General features: G+C 33.1%; 1 protein-coding gene across 2 annotated transcripts; it reads left to right on the forward strand.

The window, feature by feature from the left end:
- The first annotated feature begins 6,217 nt into the window (after positions 1–6,217).
- On the forward strand, positions 6,218–14,569 carry LOC142628097 (delta(24)-sterol reductase). 2 transcript variants are annotated; one of them, XM_075802071.1, is made up of 3 exons: positions 6,218–6,425; positions 11,898–13,159; positions 13,890–14,569. In XM_075802071.1, the coding sequence occupies exons 2-3, from the start codon at positions 11,912–11,914 to the stop codon at positions 14,343–14,345; spliced, it is 1,704 nt and encodes a 567-aa protein (XP_075658186.1). In that variant the 5' UTR covers positions 6,218–6,425; positions 11,898–11,911; the 3' UTR covers positions 14,346–14,569. The 2 variants fall into 2 exon arrangements, with proteins under 2 accessions (XP_075658186.1, XP_075658187.1); XM_075802072.1 differs by lacking the exon at positions 6,218–6,425 and adding an exon at positions 9,287–9,325.
- Positions 14,570–18,022: the final 3,453 nt, after the last annotated feature.

Genomic DNA, 18,022 nt, shown 5'->3' on the forward strand with positions numbered 1-18,022 from the left:
AACTAGCCTTATCACACATGTTTTGCATGTACAATGACTTTTTTTTTTTTTTTTTTGTCCTACTGTTTGTGAGATTAGGAATTAAGGAAACTGAAAATTAAATAAATAGAAAAATTAAATAAAAGAAACCGGTAAGTCATGATAAAGTAGAAAAAAGAGGTTGGAACATGGTCTTGAGGGATATATAAAGTGGAATAAGAAGTTTTTTATTTTTTTTATTTTTTATTTTTTTTTACTTTTAATTTTTGGATAAGTTTGTTTTGAAGACATGGATTAATAGGAGAGTATCCTATTTTGTAGGCATATTATGTGGAGTTGGAGATATATTTTTACCGAGTTGTCAATGTTTGCGCTATTAAACGTAGGGTCTGGGTATTTCTGAATCATATAAAAGTCTAGTTCAAAGAGAAAAATATTCTTATAAATAGTATAGAAGCTTTACATTTATGTCAACATAATGATCTAGATAATGATTATAGAAGAGATAATGATCTACATATTTCCAAAAGTCAATTAAAGCTTTCAATTTTGTTTATAAAAAATATAAGCATGTATGGAATTTGAATAGGCCCAATTATAGAAATGATAAAATAAATAAGACTTAAAACAGAATATTGAGAGGATTTCAATGTTAATTAGTAAAGTTTTTTGTACCTCAGCATTACCAAGTAGCAAGCATTTTGCTGGCATATATACTCTGTCCATCATTGCTTTTCCTAAATCCCTATCAGCTTTTCTCTCATTTTCTTTCCTTAACCCAAAAAGCCTCAATCAAAAAGAAAAAAAGACCACAAAAAGCCATCAAAGGACCCGCTACTCCACTTTATAACGAAACTTTTACTCCCATACCGCGTTTTTGCAATTTCGTATAAAAATAAAAATAATAAAATAATACTACTGCAAGTAATTTATATCCTATATTATATAATAAAAGTTAGACTTAGACGCCGTAGTTGTACCACATGACTTCATCAAATTGCAGAATTTTTTTAGATTTAAAAAAATATATATAATTTTTATTCTCCTATAATCTCTAAGTTAATAAAAATCTTAATTTGATTACAATCCAAATTCTTCATATAATCCATCTAATCCTTATTTAGTCTTAATTTGATTACAATCCAAATTCTTTATCTAATCCATCTAATTCTTATTTAATTTTAATTTGATTACAATCTAAATTCTTCATCTAATCCATTTAACAAACAAGTTTAAGTTTAAGTAAGACTTTGATTCTATTTCTTCTTATTGATTTATTTGGATAAAATACAATAAGTATTGTATCAATTTTTTTATAATGTAACAATTTTACTTTTAGCCTAATTTAAACGTTAATTGTTGTTTTTTTTGTGTGTGGATAAAGTATCAAATGATAGCTAATATGTATTAACATTAACGTAAACTTAATTAAAAAAATCTAATTTAGATAACATCAAAACAAAACAAAAATTAGGATAAAGTAACCCAAAAAAAATGATATATATATTTAAATAATGACAAATTTTGCAAAGAAATGAATGACAAATTCAAATCCATGTAAGTTTGAAGAAAAACATACAAAACTTGTTTCATGATATTGACAAAAAATAATATACAAAAAAAAGGAATAAATCATCTTATGCATTTTGAAAATAAACATATATATTGCACTCTTTTAGTAAGTTATTACTTATATGTGTGTGTGTGTGTGTGTTTCATAATAACTTAGTTTCACACAATATGAATTTATTATAAAACTTAAAAGTAAAATATTTATTTATTCTTATTATCTATTCTATTATCTAATTTTAAGCAAATTAATAAAAAAATATTTACATATGAATTTTGATTAAGCCGTGCATCGCAGAGGCATAATACTAGTATCTTATAAAACCAAGATCTTTGACTTTTGTTACTTAAAGAGAGCTTGCCATGTAGATTTTGAAACTTCCACAATTTTCCACATCAGTGTTATTTTCTTTTTTCTTTTACATTTTATTCTAAAAAGCCAACTCTCAGTCTTTCACACAACCCCTTTCTCATTCGCTTCCTTCTTCTATTTTTAGTCACACTTCACTATGCTCCTCTCTCAAACCCTAAAACGCTAGCCTTATCTGTCCCCACTCTAGCCCCTAATCTTCTCCATTATCTAGGTTATTAGTCATGTTTCCCTGCCTCCAGTATTCCCCTCCCAGTCATGTCTCTGCCTTCTTGCTTTCAATTATTTCGAGAAAAACACAAGTTGAAACTTGGTGCACAGATTATATGAATTTTCTAATATGTATTGCAATATTGGTGTCGTTTGATTTGATTGTATTGGTTGAAACTTGGCTATATGAAAATTTTATATGACTTTATAAGGTTTGCTTCTTAGTTGAATGCAATTCAGCTGTTTGATAAAATTCCTCTTTCAAAATATGCATAATACAAGTCTAACATGTGTGTGTATATTGTGTTTGTTTTTTATTTAAATAGTTCTTATTTCGGGTACATAAAAGGTACATAATAAACACACAAGATAGTTCTCAGTTGAAGTTTACCTGTTTGATAAAATTCCTCACGTAAGATAGTCTGAAGAATTACATAAAAATTATTACTGTAAGGACACAATTTGTACCCAGACCCAACCGTGTGAAGTGTGTAGGCCTAAAAAACCTTATAAAATGAAATTTGCAAAGCGTGGACTTGAAACCTAAGTTTTATGGATATATTGATAACAAGTATGATGGGCTAGATCGCCAACACATGTGCAATGAAGTGATTATATGACAGAAACTCTCTTCGGACGTAAGTCGAGGATGACTTGTATTGCTCTTTCTTCTTTCAACAATAAATTATAGTTGAAGGTAGTGTGTATAGTGTTTTCTCACTCTTTTCCTCCCCATCTGTTGAATGCCTTTCTTTTCCTTTTGTATCCTCTTCCTTCTTCCTACAATTTTCCACGTATGAACCAGATCACAAATCTAGATACTTGTCCCATCTACCGCCTTCTTGAAATCCTTAAACAGTAGTTGTAACACTGCTCGCCACTGTTCAGAGGTCATTTTCCCATTAATGAGGCTAGAGAGATAGGTGCAGAGTCTTAAATGCGATGGTAGCAGCTTTCCTTAAGATATTTCTTATTCATTCCCTCTCCCTATGTTTATGTGGAACATATCCTCCCTTATCAGACCTTCTAGAATTCCCTTATATACATCAGGGTGTATGGTACAACTCTTACTTCATATAGCCGAGGAGATCTCCCTCCTCGGACCATTTCCACCAACTTCTTTCGTAATGATTTGCTTGTGGGCTTATATATCCAGTACAGTTATTATCACTAAGACCTCCTCGGATGAGTTAATATCCTTGGACCAAGCCCAAGGCCCACAAACTTATTTTGACTATCCTGCCCCCACAATTACTTTTTTGTTTGATAAGTTGTGGCATTTTAAAAAGATTAAGCATGAGCATGAGCACAACGTAACATTAAAAAAAATCTTCTTATAAAGATTGCTTCTTTTAGCTTTATGCACAACTATTGTTCAGATGGGTTGTCTTATATTCTGCAATGTTCTATTGATCAAATTGGTTGCTACCTAATGATCCTAAGCAGGTGACTTTATCGACCCATTTAGTAAGCCATTCTTTTTCACATCTTTGCCAAAACTTCTATTTTGCAAAGTGCTTTGATATGCTTATCTAAGGCTCTAAGCAATATTTTGTGCTAACCTTATATGAATTTTCTAATATGTATTGGTGTCGCTCCATTTGATTATATTGGAATGGTTGAAACTTGGCTGTATGATGTTTTCAAAATGACTTTACTATTTAAATTTTATATGTTAATTATCCTTAATTTATTGTTAAGTTGGTGCTAAATTTGGAAACAAATAACAATATATAAGATGAATTTATTTAATCAAAACTATCATATACAAATACATATGGAAAAAAGTGAGGTGTAAGAAGGATTATATGAAAAGATCATTGGTGAATATATATAACTTTTGAAATTTTGATAATAGATTTTTAAGTTGGAGTAGGATTCTGAAACTTAGATGATAAATTTTTAGCTAACTTAAATTATAATTAAATCTTATACCTTGATTCGCGGAAATATATCTTAACAATTAATAAAATAATTTTTTTAACAATTAATCAAATGGAAGATGCAACTTGAGGGGAAAAGGCGTGGGGGTGTTGTGTGGGATTCCAGATTTCAGTTTAGAATTTATTAATTTATTAATTTTTTTCCTAGGAAAGGAAGTTAAAAAAAATCATAATAGACTTTTATTTTGAATAGAATTTAAATTGTTAAAATTTAAATGATAAAATTTTACATAAATTAAACTATTGTTAATTTTATCCCTTAATTTGAGGAACCATATCCTAACAAGTAATACAAAATTAATTTAATAATTAATAAGAGTAGTTGTTTATTATGAAAAAAATTGTTCTAGAGAGAGAAAAAGAGAGAGAGAGAGTTTCATATAAATTTAGCAACTCTTATGAATCTATATCAGATGTATATCATTCCAATACAAATACATATGCTTAAGTTGAAACTTGAAAAAAAAAAGTGGGGTGCAAGAGAGATTAAATGGAAAAACTATTGGTGAATATATATAATTTTGAAATTTTGATAATAAATTTTTAGTTAGAGTGAGATTTAAATTACTGAAACTTAGATATATGTTGCATATTTTGTGAAGACACTTATTGTTACTTTATCTAAATAAATTGATAAGCACAAATAAGTTGTTGTCTCTATTAACGAAAACTTATATGCATGTTGCATGTTTCGTTAAAAAACTTTATTTTAAAAAATTGATAAGAACAATTAAGTTGTCTTTATCAATTGAAACTTAAATGTATGTTGCATGTTTTAATAATTAAAACACTTATTGTTATTTTATCTAAAAAATGCATGTTGAATGTTTTGTTAAAACACTTATTATTACTTTATCTAGAAAAATTTATAAAAATAAATAAGTTATTGTTTCTATCACCTGAAACTTAGATACATGTTACATGTTTTATTAAAAAATTTATTATTATATTATCTAAAAAAATTGATAAGAACAAATAACTCTATCTAAAAATATTTTATCTAAAATATTGTTCTAATTTGATAAAGTCATTTGACATAATCATAATTTTTCAGCCCACATTTTATTTTATAGTATATGATTTAAAATAAAATAATCATAACCATCCGGTCTTTAGTGTGGACGGTACTACAGTGCATGAGTTACATTTTTAACCATTTAAGAAAAAATAAAAAAACCATAATCACAACAATTTTCACACAAAAAATTACAATTATTATCGGGTCAAGTTGTAAATGATAATTGAAAAAATCTGTTTTTGAAAAATTTTATTGACAATTGAAAAAATTATCAAAATTTTTTTAATTTTCAATAAATTTTTTTAAAAATAGTACTGGTTCACGCTAGTAAAATTCTTGATAAAAATGATTATGATGACAAGTATTTTAAAAGTTGTCAGAAGGTGAGCGAAGAGGAGTGGTGAGTGGTGAGTGTGGAAACGTGAGGATGAGGAGTCAGCGAATCTGATTGGCTGGGTGTGTATGTTTAATTGTTTATTTTTGGCTATTGATTGTGTTGATCTGTCTTCCGATCTATCTTCCATTTCTTCAATCTTCTTTACCTTTTTTATAAAAAGAAAATATTAGAGTTTATTTATTTTTTTTAGAAATTATTGATGTGATGAGTATTTATTAATAAATAAAAAATAATATTAATAATAAATTTAAATAAGAATTAGTAAAAATTAATTATATAAAAAATTTATAATAATATAATAAAATAATTTGTAAAAGTAGGATTAATTTTTTTTTAAGGTTATACTATATTTGTTCATAAAGCATACGTTAATAAATTATTTTTAAAAAAATTTTATGGCAGTAAATTATTTTAAATAAATTATATAGAAAACAAAATATTATGAAGAAATAAAAAAACTATTTTTGATAATTTTTAAAATTTTTATATAAATATTTTTTTAAAAATAATTAACTATTTTTGATAATTTATTTATATTTAAACTTTCCAACTATAGTGTACAGCTACAATTATCTGTAAAATCAAAAAAATATAGTTTTAATTTCACTATTATAGAGCATATTTTGATATTTAACGGTACTAAAAATAACAATACAACTAACGTGAATCTAAGATTTCTCCTCGGGCGAATGGTAGTAATAAAAGTACAGAAAGTCTTTGTCGCAACTCTCAAGTCACAAGTCACAGCTCACAGCACTAGCATTTATTATTACACTCGCTCGCTGCTCATAAATAAATTAGAGCATTTTAATCGGCGATCACTGTGTCTGTTTGTCTATAGCCCACTACACATTCTTTTCGCTTCTCTTTATATCTATCTCTGCTTCTTTACTTCTTAAAACTACACACTTCCTGAGCAGCTATTTCCTCTTGCTTCAGGTACTCTCTCTCTCTCTCTCTCTCTCTCGCTCTCTCTGTTTTTCTCTTTGTTTTTCTTTTCTAATGGGTTCTGAGAAAATTAAAAAAAAAAATTGAAAGAGTATTGTGGGTTTTGAGTGTTCTGTCTCTTGCTGCTGCCTTTTCATGTCTGTGTGCTAGATTTACATTTTTCTTTTCTAAGCTTTTTCTTAATAAAACATCCAACAGATCCAGAGAGACTTTCATTTTTATATTTTTCTCAAAATCCACTAGCAGTAGATCTTGGATCTAAATTTCACTTCTGTTCCTTTGTTTTGTCAATTGGTAATTTTATTTTGTTAAAAATAATAGTTGGTAATAAAAAAAAAAGAGTGTTTTTGGAATGTAGTTGTTTTCATTTCTTTGGGTCAGGTCTCGCGTACTATATATATAGCTAATTTGAGATGCTTAGATCTTTGTTCTGTTGTGTGTGTGTGTGTGTGTGTGTGTGTGTTTTAGAATGTAATGCTGTATTGAATGAGCACATATAGCATGGTAAGTAATGTGATGAGTTGTCTTCTTGTCTATCATCATCTATATTCTTAAAATAACCATTGGGCTTTGCATGGAAAAGCATTACATATTTTGGCCAGATCTAATGCTCACATCACATCACATCGCATGTGCAATTATTCTCATATTGATTAGATCTAACGGGCATACCACAAAGTTCTTCATCTTTTTCTTCTACCTATTGTGTGCTTGTTGGTCTTGACTTTTTCACACATACACACACACAGTAATCCCCAAATAAAAGTAACAATACTTTAATGTCTATCATACTGCTTTGGTGAAAAGTAATCTTTATTATAGATTTGTTAGTTTCTCATTTATTGATTGTTTTTTTTTTCAATATATTGTTTTCTCAGATAAAAAAAAAATTGTTTTCTAGAAGAACATGTATGAAAATAAAAAAGAAGAAGCAACTGGGACAGTTGGTTAATGCATCTTAAACTCCTATAGATAGATTGATTTCTTTTCTTAAGAAATGATTTTGTTAACATGCAACTGATGCATATGTAAAGTCACTCAAATCTAAAAAAGTCCATAATTTATACACGTGAAGATATTTCTTGCTTATTAATACATATATCTGAGAGTTAATTTAAAAAAAAAAAGAACTTGTATTGATAAACCCAGATATCAGTGACCAATTTCTTCCTGCGTATTTTGTTATTAATCTGCATCTTGTCTATTCAAAAACCTGAAGGGCTTCTATCGTTTTTATTTTTTTACATATACATAAAAATCAAGAGCTGTGATACATGTGTTTAAATAACAGTTTTCAGTTTTTTTTTTAAATATATGTTGGTGAAAAATTGTGAAAATACGTGTAATATTGTTTAAAAATTAAAAACGTGTGTGGAAGGTTTATGTTTAAACATATATTTTTAATTTTTAAATAATATTACATATATTTTTATATATTTTTTTATTGGTATATATTAAAAAAAAAATAAATAATGTTACTAACAAATTTTACCAAACTGTTCTTTAAAGTGTTTTTTTTTTTTTTTTTTTTTTTCGGGAGAAAACATGTTAACGGATCAATGATGCCCCAAATCATTATAAAAAAAGAAAAGATAAAGTGGTAGCATAAGCATAAGCATAAGCATATGCGTTTTGGTGTCATGTCATCTACTCTGTCCACCATTAACTTTTTTTTTTTTAATAAACTTTTTCCCAAATCCTCATTGCTTTTTTTTTTTTCCCCCTATTTTCTACCCTTAAAAAGACCCCGCCATTTCACTTTTTCTTTTTGAGAAGAAACTTTCAGTACCATACCGCACCACGTTTCCGTAATAAAAAAGAAAAGAAAGGAAAAGAAAAAGTAATCTAATTAAAAAAGAAAAAAAAGCACCGCAGTTTTAGCAACTAAAATAAAGAAAGAAAGAAAAAGAGTGAGTGGCTGTCACGTAACGTTTTTAGAGCAGTGGAAGCAGTGAGAGACGCGAGGAGCTATAATAATATTTTAGAGCAGTGGAAGCAGTGTGTGTTGTACTTTTTATTAAATTATATAATATAATAATATTTGATTCGATCCCTCTTCGATTTCTTCATCTTCTTTGTCTTTTATTTTTTTGACGCATTCTGTCTTTTATTATGTATACTTCTTCTACTATATATATATATACATATATTTATATATTTATATTACTTTTAAGTAACTCTATTTACATCCTTATTTGTTTGACATTTGTTTATTTTGTTAAAATTAAATTTTTTTTTCTGAAAATACGCTAAATAAAGCTAAAAGTTAATTGAAATAATATCATAAAATTCATTAATAGTACTAAAAAGTGCAGTGGTGCATATAAATAGTAGTAAAAAAAGCTGAATAGTAGCTGACTTTTTAAGATAATGCCAAACACACACTTGGATGAAATTCAGCTATAACAAGAAGAAGAATTATAGAAGATGAAGATGACGATCATCTTATATAGTTGTTAAAAAATAAGTAAAAGAGAAAAGAAAATAGATGGGTGTTAAATATAGATGATCTATTCAATTCATATGACTAAAACTAAAACTAAATACGGATGGTCTCCTCCGTTATAGGGATGGAAAAAGATAAAGATAATTTCAGTTTGAATTGTGGTCTTTTCAATTGTCCACCCGCCCTAATAGAATGGAGGAAGATAAAGTCCAACATGCTCCTTTAAATTATTATATTATATTTATATATATGAAACTGAATCACTACTTTTATAGCTTTTTTATTTTTATTTTTATAATTATTATTTATATTTAGGCACCCACAGCCACAGGCCCACAGCCACACCCTTAACCCTTTTCACTTTGACTTTATAGTATATATGTCGCTTCATTTACTCTTCCAATCTTATCACACACTTCCTGAGCTTGCCTTCCTTCAAGTTCAGGTACTCTCTCTTATTTGTCTTGTGGGTAATAGGGCTGTTCATCCACTAAACATTGTGTTTCTCTTTGAGATTTTGTGTTTGGTTTCTGAAATACATACTGGAGTAATGTAATGTAAAGTACAGGCAACTAGTTTGTTAGTTACTGGTGGTGGATTCATTCAGTTACTCACAAGTTTCATTTCTGTTCCTTTGTTTTGTTAATTAGTAATTTATTTATTTTGTTATAAATAACAGAGATGTTTTGATAATCAGCTATATAGATTATGGATTCATTTTGCTTAAACTAAAATCTATTGTGTTTTAGTTGTTTTCATTTCTCTTGTGGCAGTGGCAGTAGATCTCTGAATTTTAATTCTATATGATTGATTACTCACATTTCTTTGGGTCATCACTGAGACAAGTAGTAACATTTCTTTGTTTACTCTCTACAGTATACCAAATATTGATTTGGATGCTTACTCAGATCTTCATCCTGTCTTTGTGTGTGTGTGTTTTGGAATGTTATGCTCTATTGAATGAGCTTAACATTGTAACGTGAATTGTCTCTTTATTCTCTGAAAAACCATTGGAATTTGCATGGATATACATATTTTACCAAATCTAATGCCCACATCACATCACATGTGTTACTATTCTCATATTGACTAGATCTAATGGGCATACCACAATTGTTCTTCATCCTTTTCTTCTTTTTGCTGCTATAACTACTGTGTGCACTTGGTCTTTTTGGGGTTAACGAACACATTCCTAGAAATCCCCAATAAACAAAAATCAAACGGGTTAACATAATCATTCTATTGTGGCATGATCATCGCTTTGGTTTTCATGTTCGCTGTCATTAAAGTCGTTGATTCTGACTTGACTAGAAGATGTATCCATTAATCTAAGTCTATTTTGGCTGCTTGTCAATTCTCAATTATTTTTTCTGTGTATGTCATGTCATGTATAGTTTTTATTTTTTGCACTGCAAACAATGTTGTCCCAGGATATTTTGTGTGTACATTTTTTTCTTGACATTATTGGGCCATATTTTTTTCCCCTACTAAATGATACAATGCGCTATTGAACAAAAGTTTGTCCTCATTTTGAAATTAAAGGGAAACCTTTAGCATATATGATACTTTAATATCTTCTATTGTACTGTTTTGGGGAAAAGTAATCTTTACATATTTAGGGGGTGTTTGGATTTCATGTTTCCATAACTCATAACTCTGTTTCCACCACCCATAACTCAAAAATGGTGGGACCCATGACTGAGAGGCTTATTTGGATTTTGTTTCCAGTTATTGTTTCCATCACTAAATTTTCTGATTTCTGAGTGATGAGTTATGGAAACTGAAAACACATTTTAGGTGTTTTCAGTTTCCATAATTCTGTTTTCAATGGTATTTTCGTAATTAAAACTACATACTCACGGTCAGAGTCAGTCGCAAATTTTGACCTTTTTTTTTTTTTCTTCACTAGGTTCGGTGAGTTTGGTTTCTTCATCTTTTTTTTTTTTTTTTTCACATCTTTTTTCCTTCTTCTTTCACTGGTGGGTTTTTTTTTTTTTTTTTTCACTGGTTTCGAGCTCCCTCCACACCTCCGCCTCCATCGCCCTCTTCTACCTCTCCCTCCTGGACTCCTCATAGTCATTTGGCCTCGTCGGATTGTACTCCTTGATCACCGACGACGTCACCCCAACCAATGCCGGCTGCGCCGAGTCTTCCTGCATCAGCGATGGCATTGCCGAAGCCGCAAACGACGTCGCCAGTGCCGGATTGGGGGTTTTGGCCTTGGTTTGGGATTTGAGAATGGTCTGCGGCAGAGCGAAGACTGAAGAGGACTTGCGGAGAGTCGGCGGAGCCATCTTGGCACTGCTGGACCAGATGGTGCTGTTGTTGGGCTTGTCTTCGTCGGCCGAAGAGGGTGGAGGGAGGTCTCCATACAACCCAATGCAGAAAAGACCAAAAAGAAAGACATGACAGAGAGAGAGAGAGAGAGAGTTATTAGGGGCTATGAGTGAGTCAGGCATGGGTCCCACAAAATATTAAAAATATTTGAGTGATGACAAGTTGAGTGATGGTGCCAAACAGATTTTGTGTAGGTAGATGGGGTATTTTAAGTGATGAGTGATGAAAATTGAGTGAGGAGTGATGAGTGATGAAAAAAAAAATCCAAACAGGGTCGTAGTTTTATTAATTTTCTCTATTGTTTGTTTTACTCAATATATTGTTTACTTTCCTAGTAGAACGTGTATAAAAGCAACTGGGACAGTTGGTATTTCTGGCTTAATGAATCTTAAACTCCTTTAGATAGATTGTTTTCTTAAGAAATGATTTTGTTAACATGTAACTGATGCATGTAAGTCACCCTATTCTTTAGAGCAAAAAGGTTCATAATTTATACATATCAAGATATTTCTTGCTTATTAATACATACCTGAGAGCTAATTTTTGTGTGTTAAGTGTATAAATATGGAATTAATTATATGGTTTTTTTTTTAATATCTGAAAGCAAATCTGGTCTCCCATAAGTTAATTTTTATATAACTCTATTTATTTATTATTTCCATTTGTCATGTCTAATACAGAAAAACTCCCCAAAATGTCGGATCTTGATGTTCCCCTACGCCCAAAAAGGAAGAAGGTGTGGGTGGACTATTTTATTCATTTCCGATGGATTGTCGTTATTTTCGTTGTCCTCCCAATCTCCTTCACACTTTACTTCCTCACATATCTTGGGGATGTTAGATCCGAGATGAAGTCCTTCAAGCAGCGTCAAAAAGAGCATGATGAAAATGTCAAGAAAGTTGTAAAACGACTGAAGCAGAGGAACCCAGAAAAGGATGGTCTTGTTTGCACAGCACGTAAACCCTGGATTGCTGTTGGGATGCGCAATGTCGACTATAAGCGAGCTAGACATTTTGAGGTCGATTTATCTGCATTTCGGAATATCCTTGAAATTGACAAAGAGAGAATGATTGCTAAAGTTGAGCCCCTAGTCAACATGGGGCAGATCACCAGGGTCACGGTCCCAATGAATCTTGCCCTTGCAGTGGTTGCTGAGCTTGATGACCTTACTGTTGGTGGCCTCATCAATGGCTATGGGATTGAAGGGAGCTCTCACATCTATGGTCTGTTCTCTGATACTGTTGTGGCCTATGAGATTGTTCTAGCTGATGGCCGTGTTGTTAGAGCTACCAGGGACAATGAGTACTCCGATCTTTTCTATGCTATTCCTTGGTCTCAAGGAACACTGGGGCTTCTTGTTTCTGCTGAGATCAAGCTTATACATATTAAGGAATACATGAAGCTGACATACCAACCTGTAGTGGGTAATCTAAAGGAAGTTGCACAGGCATATATTGATTCTTTTGCTCCTAGGGATGGAGACCAGGATAATCCTGAGAAGGTTCCAGATTTTGTTGAAACCATGCTTTACAATCCAACTGAAGCTGTATGCATGACAGGTAAGTATGCCTCAAAAGAAGAGGCCAAGAAGAAGGGAAATGTGATCAACAATATTGGGTGGTGGTTCAAACCGTGGTTCTACCAGTATGCACAGACAGCACTGAAGAGAGGAAAGTTTGTTGAGTATATACCAACCAGGGAGTATTATCATAGGCACACTAGGTGTCTGTACTGGGAGGGAAAGCTTATCCTTCCATTTGGAGATCAATTTTGGTTTAGGTTTCTCCTTGGCTGGTTGATGCCACCCAAAGTTTCTCTGCTCAAAGCTACCCAAGGTGAAGCGATCAGGAACTACTATCATGAGAATCATGTAATTCAGGACATGCTTGTTCCACTTTACAAGGTTGGGGATGCTTTAGAATGGGTCCACCGAGAGATGGAGGTACTTTTTTTTTACCCACTTTACCTTCTTTTGTTTTCTCCAACATTTTTGTTATAATTAATTTGTGGCCAAATATATGTTGGTGTGTATTTGCATTAATGTCAACATAGATTTTAGCGTTTTGAGGTTAAGAGAAGAGGGGATTGAGGTTAAGAAAAGATTTTATCTTTTCCGTTGTCCTATTACTGATAGGATATTATCTGGACTTCTATGGTAGATTGCCTTAACCTGACAAACCAGGCTATTGCTTTCTGACACTTTCATTGTATGTCGAGTGTCTTGGTTTAAATATGTAAACTTCAGATCAAAATTCAATGGTAATGTCTTGTAAGGTTGTATTTTATGTTCCAAAAGTAATATGCATAGTTAGTGAAAATGGGTGCAGAAAAATGTGCTTTGGTAGATAAATTACAATGGTGATTATATATATATAACCTCCTTGCACTGAGATCTGTACTCCCCATCTTGAGAACTAGTGCAGGACCCCCTTGAGCAATGGGCTGAGAAGTTAAGATTTAAGCTAGGAACCATTGTTAGTGATTCAAGGATACTTGTGTGGTTGATACAATACCTATCAAAAAGTTGTGAGGTTGATACATGTAATGACTCTATTTCTTTGTGTCTCATATTACCAAGTAGATATTGTGGGGTTGATGCATGTAATGACTTTCTATTTATCTCATATTTCATTTTGTTTAGTTTGCTGTTTCATTGTTTGTTAATTCTTCAGGTATACCCCATTTGGCTCTGCCCACACAGAATATACAAGCTACCTGTCAAACCTCAGATTTATCCTGAACCTGGGTTTGAGCTACAGCGCAGGCAGGGAGATACACAATATGCTCAGATGTACACTGATATTGGGGTCTACTATGCACCTGGCCCTATCTTGAGGGGTGAGGCTTTTGATGGTGCTGAGGCAGTCCGCAAACTGGAGAACTGGTTGATTGAAAATAATGGTTTCCAGCCACAGTATGCAGTATCTGAACTGAGTGAGAAAAACTTTTGGAGGATGTTTGATGCTGAGCTCTATGAGCAAGCCAGAAAGAAGTATGGAGCTGTGGGAACCTTCATGAGTGTGTACTACAAGTCCAAGAAGGGGAGGAAGACTGAGAAGGAGGTGCAGGAAGCAGAGCAAGCCCACCTTGAAACTGCTTATGCTGAGGTTGATCAGCCAATGGACTGATTTTTATTTTCTTGCCTTGCCCAGCAAACTATTGTGATTAACTATTATTGTCTTTTGTATTTCATTTCATTTTTCTCTGCTTGTCAGATGCCGTAGTTGCTGACATTATTGGGTAAAGTTTTTTTACGGATTAGATTAGACTCTGTCAGGAATTTAATGAGTTAGACTATGGATTGGTTTTATGGCTAAATATGTAACGACCATGGTTTTATGGCCTTCTCTCATTCTCTCCATTAATTATCTATTCGTCCCACTCCCAGGCAGAATGCATATATCAGTGGGCGATACCTAAATTTGGTTCCCCCAGACATTTTGCACCATGTTTGTTTGGGAGGTATGGTGGTATTGGCAGACATACCCTGTTAGTTTACTAGCTGAAAAACATGACCTTATAGATATTGCTGTGCTTGTTCTGGAAGTTGGCACCTCACATGATCTAGAAGTCCTCTTCACCAGCTTGGTCAGTATGGTACAATCGAAATCAAGTAGTTCACGAGTCTAATGGTATTCCTTCTTTGCAAGTCTGGGCTTATGCCCAGAGACTTCTCTGTGACTACAAAGGGGCCACAACAGCTAGCTTCCTAAGCCAACAACCCCCTGATGCAGGTTGGGCAGCACCCCTTCCAAGTATGTCCAAAATTAATGTGGACGGGGCCACCTCAGAGGATGAAAGACTCTCTAGTGTTGGAGTAGTGATGCAAGACTGTAGGGTTTTGTTGTTGCAGCAAAGAGGCAAGCTACTGCTGCTACATATTCAGTGGAAGTCACTGAAGCTCTGGCCACAGAGGAGGGGATCAAGCTGACACTTGAATTACACCTCCAACAAATAATCATTGAGTCAAACTCCATTACTGTTGTTCAAGCAATGAATTCTAGCTCTTTCAATGGGGAGATGGGAACTATTATTCAGGAAGCCTTTTGATGCAGGACAACCTAGGCTTCCCATCTAGATTAGTCCTACCGAAGAACCTTAGGCTTCCCACCTAAGGTGTTTGGAATCACCACCAAACAAATCAATGCAAATAATCTCAATAATAATAATAATAATAATAATAATAATAATAATAATAGTCTGTAAAGTACAAAAGGGACCATCTGGAGCTTTATATACAGCTTCTAGGAATCATAATGATAAAGATAAACTCTCCTAAACAATCTCAAATACTAATACCATAATTCTAACAATCTTAAATATAATCCAATACTAAAGATAAACCCAAATAAAGATAACATAAATGATAAAGAAAATCTCCATAGATGTGCTATCATGTGGCGTCCGCACCAACTCCCCTGGGGTGGGAGAAACTTGACCCTGTCAAGTAAAGCTGATAAGGACCAAGTTACATCAGAATAAGCTCCATCAAGCCACAAGCTCACTGGGTAAACATGGCATCTCCGTCGACGCTTATATGTGCGGGTGATAGGAGGTAGAGATGAGGTAGTAGCAAGTGTATCCAAGTAAGCCTCCAAAAGAGTGGGATCAAGCTGCTGCAACTCCTCTTTGGTGATCCATGTACAATCAGAATCAGGCCGTCCTCACCAACAAACCAAGAAGCGCTGAACTGTTCCATCCCTAGTGAAAAGAGACTGCTCATCCAAAATAACATCAATAATATCTTAATGTGTCTTTTGGAAACAAGATGGTGTAAGGCTAGGGACAGGGTTAGCCAAAGAAGAAGAGGGTGGATCATCAAAAGGGTCATAGGGAATAACTGTTGGACCTTTAAAAGCAATTAAATTAGCAATAATAAAAATAGAACTAATACCATAATCTAAAGGTATATCAATCGCATATGCATTAGATCTAAGTTTCTTTAATACCTTGAATAGGCCAGCATTGCGGACCCGCAATTTCTCAACAGTTCTTGAAGGATATCGTTCAGGCTTGATATGAAGCATAACATAATCTCCTACATCAAAGTCTAAATGACGTTGATGTAAATCAGCCTGAGTCTTATACTTAAGATTACTAGCATGAATTCGTTTGTTGATCTCTTTATGTAGCTCATGCATGTGACTAGCAAATTGTATTGCAGACACAAAAACCCTATCATGTGAGGACATTGGAAGAAGGTCTAAAGGTCTCCTAGGTGTATAACCATGAACAAATTCAAATGGACTCATACTTATGGACCTATGACTAAGTTATCGTATGCAAATTGGGCTATAGGGAGTATAGATTCTCAAGTCCTACCGTTCTCACCTATGAGACACCTCAGAAGATTTCCTAGACTCCTATTAACAACCTTAGTTTGACCATCAGTTTGAAGATGGTATGCTGTGGAGAATTTCAACTTTGTTCCCATCATGTGCCAAAGGGTCTTCCAAAAATAGCTCATGAAATTTAACATCCCTATATGACACAATTGTTTTAGGTAATCCATACAGCTTAACAATCTCATTAAAGAAAATCTTGGCTACCTTGGATGCATCAGATGTCTTAGAGTATGGAAGAAAGTGAGCTATCTTAAAAAACCGGTCTACCACTACAAGAATGAAATCAAACTTCCTAATGGTACGGGGGAGACCTAGTATAAAGTCCATGCTAATATCCTCCCAAGGACGGTGTGGAACTAGTAGAGGAGTGTAAAAGTCAGTATTTTGCTTGCAATGCTTAGCTAGTTGACACTGACGACATTGACCAATTATCTTAGCAACATCCCTCTTAAGACTGGCCAATAGAATTGCCTCTCTACCTCTTCAATTGTCTTATCACATCCAAAAGTCTTGAAAGTCCTCTCGCGTGCACTTCCCAAACCAAAAAGTCTCTAACTGATGTGCGGGGAATACAAAGCTTATTGGCTTTAAACAAGAAGCCATTTCAAAGGATAAAGTCATCAACAAATTAAAGATGCTCAGTCCTAAGTGTAGTGTACACTTCTCCAAAATCTGGGCAAGATTCATACTCCTCTTGCAACTTCTCAAACCCTATAACTTTTGTGCTCATCACAAAAAAGTAAGGTGACTCGACGACTCAAAGCGTCAGCTACCTTATTCTCAACACCAGATTTATGTCTCAAAATAATAGAGAATCTTTGCAAATACTTAACCCAAGGGACATGTCGAGCATTTAATTTATTGTGGGAATTGATGTCGCGGAGAGCATCATGATCAGAATAAATGACAAACTCATGGGGTGTCAAATAATGGCTCTAATATCTTAAAGCTTGTACCACAACATAGAGCTCTTGTCATATGTTGAATACTTCTTCTTAGCCTCATTTAATTTCTCACTAAAGTAAGCTATAGGATGACAATCTTGGCTAAGAACTCCTCATATGCCTACACCAGACGCATCACATTCCACTTCAAAGACCTTATCAAAGTCTAGTAGGTGCATAACCGGTTCTTCTGTTATCTTCTTCTTGATTTCTTGAAATACTTTACCAACAACATTTGACCATTGGAATTCGCCTTGCTTTATACAATCAGTGATTAGTGCCATGATTGTACTAAATCCACGTATGAAGTGGTGATAGAAAGTTGCAAGCCCATGAAAACTACGAACCTCATGAATGTTCTTGGGCTTAGGCCAATCCACTATGGCCTTGACTTTCTGTGGGTCAGTAGAAACTCCTTTAGATGAGACCACACAACCTAAGAAAATGACACTATCAGTGAAGAAAGAGCATTTCTTGAGGTTGGCATACAAGTTTTCTTTCCTCAAAGTGGAATAA

This window comes from Castanea sativa, chromosome 3 (genome assembly GCF_040712315.1).
Source record: "Castanea sativa cultivar Marrone di Chiusa Pesio chromosome 3, ASM4071231v1".
NCBI classification, from domain to species: domain Eukaryota; kingdom Viridiplantae; phylum Streptophyta; class Magnoliopsida; order Fagales; family Fagaceae; genus Castanea; species Castanea sativa.

Excerpts from the sequence above, each read along its gene's own strand:
- LOC142628097 (XM_075802071.1), top strand. The coding sequence starts at position 11,912 with ATGTCGGATCTTGATGTTCCCCTACGCCCAAAAAGGAAGAAGGTGTGG. Across the intron at positions 13,160-13,889 it reads GGGTCCACCGAGAGATGGAG|GTATACCCCATTTGGCTCTG; the intron begins GTACTTTTTTTT and ends TTAATTCTTCAG.